The 8,512-nt window shown below is 44.8% G+C and overlaps 1 protein-coding gene across 1 annotated transcript in view; it reads right to left on the minus strand.

Annotated features, from left to right (window-relative positions):
• Positions 1-6,610, minus strand: part of Zar1l (zygote arrest 1 like) — a 10,281-nt gene extending 3,671 nt beyond the window's left edge. The window contains 3 exon segments of the mRNA XM_050161930.1: positions 2,507-2,581; positions 5,597-5,760; positions 5,998-6,610. Coding sequence (XP_050017887.1) covers positions 2,507-2,581; positions 5,597-5,760; positions 5,998-6,583 — 825 coding nt within the window. The 5' untranslated portion in view covers positions 6,584-6,610.
• Between the last annotated feature and the right edge of the window lie 1,902 nt (positions 6,611-8,512).

Here is an 8,512-nt window from a genome sequence, read left to right on the forward strand (position 1 = left end):
TTTTTTTAAATTTTTATTTATTATTTATTAGTTTATTATGTATTCAGTGTTCTGCCTGCATGCATCCCCGCAGGCCAGAAGAGGGCACCAGATCAGATGGTTGTGAGCCACCATGTGGTTGCTGGGAATTGAACTCAGGACCTTTGGAAGAACAGCCAGTGCTCTTAACCTCTGAGCCATCTCTCCAGCCCTCTTTTTTTTTAATTTTTATTTATTATAGAATTACGAATTCTTATGCAGCCTGACTGAGTGCTCATGCCTTTAATCCTAGCACTCAGAGGGAGAGACAAGTGACTCTCAGAAGAGCTGTAAGCCAGCCTGGTCTACGTAGTGAGTTCCAGGGTAGCCAGCAACAGAGACAGACCAGTCCCCACCATGGGGCTTGTTGTGGGGAGGAACCTCCAAAAGATTAAAAAAAAAGAATTATTATGCATCTAATATTTAAATTGTTAAAATATCTGTTTATTTTATGTGTGTGTATGTGCCTGTGTGAGTTTATATGTACCACATGTGTACAGGAGCATGTGGAGGCCAGAGGCGTCAGATCCCTGGGAACTGGAGCTAGAGATGACTGTGAGTTGCCCAATTATGATAGCTGGGAATTGAATCTGGGCCCTCTGCAAGAACAGTAAGCACCCTTACCCACAAGTCAACCTCCTGCCCTAGTATCTAACCTGTTAAACCTACTGTCTTCTCATAGATCTTCAATAATGCAAATCTTCTGAACCAACTTGCAGTATTACCAGCCACTATCCCATCAAGACAGGATAAGTTTAAGTCTTTTACTTCTCTATATAATTTTAATTTATATGATAAAATAAAAAAGTCACTTCAACCAAGGTGGTTGGTCCAACACACACTCATCAATATCAGTAACTTTTTTTTTTTTTTTTTTTGGTTTTTGAGACAGGGTTTCTCTGTGGCTTTGGAGCCAGTCCTGGAACTAGCTCTTGTAGACCAAGCTGGCCTTGAACTCTCAGAGATCCACCTGCCTCTGTCTCTGGAGTGCTGGGATTAAAGGCGCGTGCTACCACTGCCTTATCAGCAACTTTTGTATATCTTCCTACTCTAAGATCCAAAGAGGAGGGATGTTCTTCTTTCAATTTTTTTCAATTACAGATTATTGATGATTATGATTCTTATTTTCATGAATTTCTTGTAACCATTCTGTCCCAGGTCATTTCATTTTCAAAAACTTAATAACCTTTGAGGTGGTAACCTGACCCACACACAACCCTACACATACACAACCCTACACACACACACACACACACACACACACACACACAGGTATTACCACTGCCTTCGGCACGATCTACCCCCCTCCAACCCCAGGGTCAACCCAAGAAGAACATATTGTAAGTGAAGGAGTCTAAAAATAAATGGCTCTTTGGATAAAGGTGTAGCTCAGGGGCAGAGCACTTGCCTAGCTTGCAAAGATGCCTTGGATTCAAACCCTAGTATGGTCTCTTCTCCCTGTAACCTTTAGAAGAAAGATTTGCTGAATTGTATTTATGTGTATGTGTGTGAATCTGTGTGTGGATGTACACATATGCCTGCTGGTGCACATAGAGGCCAGAAGAGGGCAGAAGAGCTCCTTAATCTGGATTTACAGGCAGTTGTAAAGCTCCTAACAAGGGAGCTGGGAATCAAACTCAGGTCCTCTGAAAGAGCAGCCAGTGCTTTTAATCACTGGGCCTTCTTTCTACCCCAAACCTTCCTGACTACAAAAAAAAAAAAAAAAAAAAAAGTCATCTAAACTCAGAGACTTTCCAAACCTTGAAGATGCCGTGACATCCAATCAAGATTGAAGCTATACCAAAAAAAAAAAAAAAAAGATTGAAGCTATAAATCTGACCTCTGGCAACCTACCACATCTTCCTTGAACATGACATTGTGGCCTGCAGAAAGGAAACATCTTCACAAGGGTTAATTCAGGCCATGGAAACAATGCATGCAAAACAGCCTAGCATTTTGATGGTTAGCCATCAAATGGGAGATGTTCCAAAGATACTGTGCATAAGCACACTACAAAAGGTAGCTTTCCGGTTTGTTTTGGTTATTGACAAAGAGCACCAAGAAGCCCAGACTAGCCCTGAACTCCTGAATCTGCTGTGTTATAGTCATAAGGCTCATGCCTGACACAAGGAAACTAAAAGAATGGATCTTCCACCGGGCAGTGGTGGCGCACGCCTTTAATCCCAGCACTTGGGAGGCAGAGGCAGGCGGATCTTTGTGAGTTCGAGACCAGCCTGGTCTACAAGAGCTAGTTCCAGGACAGGCTCCAAAGTCACAGAGAAACCCTGTCTCGAAAAAGAAAAAAAAAAAAAAAGAATGGATCTTCCCCTTCTTTCTTTCAAAAAAAAAATGGAATTTATGCTTTTATTCCTTTTCCTATAATAATCTAAGCATCCACCATACAGAAGACCGAGTATCCCCATGCCAAGACCCAGGTCTGTAAGATCCAAACACTTTGTGATGGAGTCGAAGCTTTCTGTGCACTTACCTGACACTGGATTGCTTCTACTCGGTAAGGATTAAATTTCCTTTGGCACTTGCAACAGAGTTGTTTGAAATAAACCTAAAGAAAAATTGGCTTTTTTAAAATACAAGCTGATATATGCATACATTTCTTAGGTCCCTAGATGTTATGTTTCTTTTAAGATAATTTGCTTATTTTTTTTACTTAAAATTCATGTATGAAAGTATGTATGTACATTGAGTGTGTGCAGTACACACAGAGGTCAGAAGAGGACACCAGAGTTACAAGTGGTTGTTATCTGCCATGTCAGTGTCTATAAGAGCAGTGAGAGCCTTTAAGTGTTGTGCCACCTCTCCAGCCCCGCCCCCAGCTCTTTTGATACAATGTGTTCCATCACTTTATTACGTTGCTTGTCTTGTATGGAACCTCCACCCTTGAGAGATTTATTTTTGTTGTGATAGTTGTTGTTTGTTTTGGTTGCCAGCCTGTATGTCTGTGCACCATGAACATGGCCCAGAAGAGGCCAGGAGAGGGCTTTAGATCCCTTGGGACTGGAGCTGCAGATAGTTAGGAGCCACGATGTGGGTGCTAGGACTCAAACCCTCTTTTTTTTTTTAAACCCAGTCCTCTGAACCAATGAGCCGATCCTCCAGTCACATATATGAGTTCCTATTTTTTTAATTATTCATTTTCATTTTATGTGCATTGGTGTTTTTTTTTCTTTAGACAAGGTTTCTCTGTAGCTTTGGTACCTGTCCTGGAACTAACTCTTATAGACCAGGCTGTTCTCGAACTCAGAGATCCGCCTGCCTCTGCCTCCCGAGTACTGGGATTAAAGGCATGCACCACCACAGCCCAGCTCATTGTTTTTTTGTTTTGTTTTGTTTTGTTTTTGCCCGCACGTCTGAATAAGGGTATTTGCTCCCCTGAGACTGGAGTTACAGAATGATGTGAGCTACCATGTGGGTGCTGGGAATTGAACCTGGGTCCTCTGGAAGCACAGTCAGTGCTCTTAACCACTGAGCCATATCCCCAGCCCTACATACTTTGAGGTTTTAAGCTCTAAGTTTCATCAGTCACTTACAATTTCCTTCACTTGTAAAATTGAGCTAGCATTCCTTTTTCTATAGTTCTGATGACTATTCAGCAACATAGGGAGACCATAGTAGGTACTCCACAGAGCACAGCAATCACTGGGTTTGGTCAGTGTGTGGGCCAATTCCTCCTTTTGGCCCAGTCATTTTGTCCTGAAATATCTAACTTTCCACTTGCATTTAGAGCCTTATGACTACCCATCAGCGTTGTCTACGTTCTAGGCTTTGTGCATTGTCTCCTGAACATTTTCTCCCTGGTTTACTTAGCAATATCTCTGGTTTTCTTTCTTTTTTTAAATTTATTTATTTATTACATATACTGTATTCTGCACCAGATCTCATTACAGATGGTTGTGAGTCACCATGTGGTTGCTGGGAATTGAACTCAGGACCTTCGGATGAACAGGCAGTGTTCCTAACCTCTGAGCCATCTCTCCAGCCCCTGGTTTTCTTTTTTATTGAAAATAAAAAAGATAAAATAAAATCTCAACTGTGTAGGGGCTGGAGATATGGTTCAGCGGTTAAGAGCACTGCCTGCTCTTCCAAAGGTCCTGAGTTCAATTCCCAGCAACCACATGGTGGCTCACAACCATCTGGAATGGGATCTGATGCCCTCTTCTGGCTGCAGGCAGACACACAGACAGAATACTGTATACATAATAAATAAATAAATATTTAAAAAAAATCTCAACTGTATAATCCTGGCTGGCCTAAACTTGCTATGTAGGACCAACCCCGCTTCAAACTTGCAGAGTTGGCATTTTCTCTGCCTCCAAATGCCACCACGCCTGTCCTTTCTGTTACATTAAAGCAGTGGTTCTCAACCTTCCTAATGCTATGACCCTTTGCTACAGTTTCTCATGTTGTGGTGACCCCTAACCATAAGATTATTTTCATTGCTACTTCATAAATTTCTGCTACTGTTATAACTCATAATGTTAATATTTGTGTTTTCTGATGGTCTCAGGAAACCCATGAAGGATTTGACAGCCAAAGGGGTCGCGACCCACAGGTTGAGAACCACTGCTTTAAGGTCTTATTTGGACATCAGGATGTGGTCTGTTAGACAGGCTAATCTCCCACTTCTGTGTCATTTCTGCACTGCTTCAAGCCACAGGCGTCATTGAACCTATTACCACACTGCACTTTGGTCTGCACAGCTCCTAATAGAAGACATTTATTTGTTGTTTTGAGTTGAGAAAGGAGTTATATTATATAACCCCGGTACAGGAGAAGGAGCTTGGTCTTGTCTTCTGAGTTAGGACCTAATGTAGCCCAGACTGGCCTTTAACTTGACCTCTGCCTGCCTCTACTTCCCAAGCGCAGAGACTGTAGGCCTGTCTATCACACCCAGCTCCAGAGTCCCCATTTCTCCAGCCTGTTCTTTTCCTAGACACTGGAGAGGTTTTTGGCTTATTCTGTTTTGAGACAGAGTCTCACTATGTAGCTCTGGCTGTCCTGGAACTCACTCTGTAGACCAGGCCTCGAACTCACAGACCCACCTGCAGCTGTCTCTCAAGTGCTGGGACTAAAGCTGTGCCAGTTTGTTTGTTTTTGAGATGTGTGTAAAGATCTTTGTATTTGCCAGGCGGTGGTGGCGCACACCTTTAATCCCAGCACTCGGGAGGCAGAGGCAGGCGGATCTCTGTGAGTTCGAGACCAGCCTGGTCTACAAGAGCTAGTTCCAGGACAGGCTCCAAAACCACAGAGAAACCCTGTCTCAAAAAAAACAAACAAACAAACAAAAAAAAAAGATCTTTTTATGTGGCCTACACTGGTCAGGACCTGACCCTTCCCCTCTCAAGGGCTGCACTTATGAGCTTACGTGTTACTGCTCCTGGTAGTATACTTAGTTACTTATGTAGACATTGCTGTTCACACTTAATGGGTTCACTTTCCTCATAAGATTCACCATGGCAGCCTGTCAGCAAGGATGCCGAGGTGAAGGAGTGGAAACTGTGTTCTCCCACTAACACCCATGCCTTTCAGGCCTCGGCGCCCCTTCCCCAGGTTTGCTTACTTTATTGGTACCAGAGATGCACCACACGTAAGCACTCTCCCATCTGGTGTTACAATCTGTACAGTGAAAATAGCCGTATTTTGGTTCCAAAAACTGAAAATGAAGAGAAACGGGAGTCTATTACCAACGGGGGTAGGGTAGGGTGGGATCTAGCTCCTCATCTCCTAACGGATAACTGCCTGGGCTTCGCTTTCAGCTATTCTTTATGGGGCTCCGCTAATTCAGTCAGCTGCCACCTACAAAACTCCACTTTCCTCACCAAAGGAAAGGCAGAAAAGAGACAGACTTACTGCTTTGGAAACGGAAGGAGGAAGGACGGTGCTGGTGAGGGCTTGAGGAGGGAGAAGCTACCGTGCAGCTGGAAGCTGAGCTTCCCAAGTGGAGTGTGTCTGTGTTTCCACATACCAGCTTGCTTTTCCTGTCCCCAGACCTGGGGGTGTCTTCCTCCCCGACTTCCTTCAGCTGTGGGAAGCTCTCCTGCTTGTTACCATCTGGCCTCGACGTAGGTGGCAGCAACTGACTGGCCTCTGCCGGTCCTTTAAGCTCTTGGCTTCCTCTGTCTTCCTCGTCCTTAGGTAGCTGGATCAAGGCTCTCTGGTAAATCTCCGCAGGCTTCCTGAGGCTGCTTCTGTCTGAGAGAAAGCTGCTGTGTAGGGTCTGAGGCCCCAGTGAGCACTGCACCGACCTGTCCACCCGAAGGTTCACCTGTACGCCCACCTCCTTAGTGTTGGCCTTGCATAGCCGGAGGCTCAGGTTGGGGTTCATCTGGGTGAGAATGGCCTGGAGCTGAGCCCTCTTGTAAGGGTACATGCAGGACTCAGAGGCATTTGCTGGTACCATAGGCACTGGCCTGGCCAGGAAAACAGGAGGACACACATTACTCCAGTCTTGCTGTTTACAAGGTCCCCAGAGGCTAGGGTGGTTCAGAGGTTGTGTGACCCCATAACCTTGGTGTAAGCCATAGGGAACTCGGACGACGTGCTCCATTGGGGCAGTTTCCTCCTGGAGGTTGGGTTCTCGGTTTGCTTTCCGCCCTCACCTGTCTCTTCTTCCTTGTAGATCTGGATGGGGTCACCCAGGTTTCTTCATTTATTCCAGAGTGAGAGCTGACCCCTTCCCCACACGCGCAGTTCCCTAATTGAAGAGGGAGCTATCCCTGTGACTACTGATTGTTTTCCTCCTTTTTCAATTTGCAGGTCTCAACCCCCCCCCCCCCCCCCCCCCCCCCCCCCCCCCCCCCCCCCCGTAAGGCTGATTTTCATTTCTGTCTTCAGCAGGCTTTAATTAACGATTTCACTCACGTATTCTCTTGGTGACTTTTGTTGATCTGGTATTAGCTGGTGAGAATGTAAATTAGTACAAGTATTAGGGGGAAACAACAGAGCTGCCTCAGGAATTAAAAATAGGAGGGCGGCAAGACAGACGGCTCAGGGGCTGAAAGTGCAGAGTATCCTTGCCAACTTCCGTTCCCAGCACCCACTCCACATTGAAGGACTCTCAAACACCTGGAACTCTAGCTCCAGACTACCTGATGCCCTTCTTGGCCTGTAACCTGCACTCACATGCATAGACACACATATACATACATAATTTTAAAAATACATAAGCAAACTTTTTTTTTTTTTTGGTTTTTTGAAACAGGGTTTCTCTGTAGCTTTGGAGCCTTTCCTGGAACTAGCTCTGGTAGACCAGGTTGGCTTTGAAGTCAGAGATCCCCCCCCCTTCTGAGTGCTGGGATTAAAAGTTTGCCACCACCGCCCAGACTGTTCTTTTCTTTATAGAACACACCTGTGAGAAAGTCTAATGGATTAACAGCACCCAGTAAGAGATTAAAAACTAGTAAATCAGGTATGCTGGAAACCACCTAGTCTACTTGGTTAAGTTCCAGGTGAGTCAGTTATGCATAATGTAGACCTTCTCTTAAAGAAAACAAGCTCAGGGCACAGGGCGGTGGTGGAGCACGCCTTTAATCCCAGCATTTGGGAGGCAGAAGCAGGAGAATCTCTGTGAGTTCAAGTCCAGCCTGGTCTACAAAAGCTAGTTCCAGGACAGCTCAAAAGCTGCAGAGAAACCCTGTCTCGGGAATAAAACAAAACAAACAAACAAAAACTAGAGTAACAATATTAATAGGTCTAAATGAAAGTTATCCATTTCACCCAACTATGGTAACTGTGTGAAATGTCTGTCCCACTGAACTCAGACAGGAGAATGATCCTTAGTCTTTTCATTGTTTTACATGTATTTTTTTGTTTGTTTGTTTTTGAGACAGGGTTTCTCTGTGGCTTTTGGAGCCTGTCCTGGAACTAGCTCTTGTGGACCAGGCTGGACTTGAACTCAAGATCTCCACCTGCCTCTGCCTCCCCAGTGCTGGGATTAAAGGCATACGCCACCACTGCCCGGCATTTTATGTGTATTTTTGTGTGTATATGTGTTTCAATGTGTATATGCCACAGTACATATGTGGAAATCACAGAATAACTTTTGGGAGCTGGCTGTGGAATAACTGTGGGACCTGGGGGATTGAACTCCCAGGTTTTAAGGCTTGGCAGCAATACCACGTGCTGGCCCAAATCCTCAGTCTTGGTTTTGTTTTGTTTTTTTTTTTTTTTGAGACAGGTTTTCTCTGTGGTTTTGGAACCTGTCCTGGAACTAGCTCTTGTAGACCAGGCTGGTCTCGAACTCACAGAGATCCACCTGCCTCTGCCTCCCAAGTGCTGGGATTAAAGGCCTGCTCTACCACTGCCCCGCTTGTTTTTTGAGACAGGGTTTCCTGTAGCTTTAGAGCCTTTCCTGAACTCCTTCTGTGGGCCAGCTGGCCTTGAACTCAGAGATACTCCTGCCCGTGCCTGGTGGGGGTTAAAGGTGTGTACTACTACACCCTAACCTTCAATTTTTTTTTTTTTTTTTTTTTTTTGG

The sequence above is a fragment of the Alexandromys fortis genome, unplaced genomic scaffold (assembly GCF_014885135.2).
Source record: "Alexandromys fortis isolate MF-2015 unplaced genomic scaffold, M_Fortis_MF-2015_v1.1 scaffold_118, whole genome shotgun sequence".
NCBI lineage: Eukaryota > Metazoa > Chordata > Mammalia > Rodentia > Cricetidae > Alexandromys > Alexandromys fortis.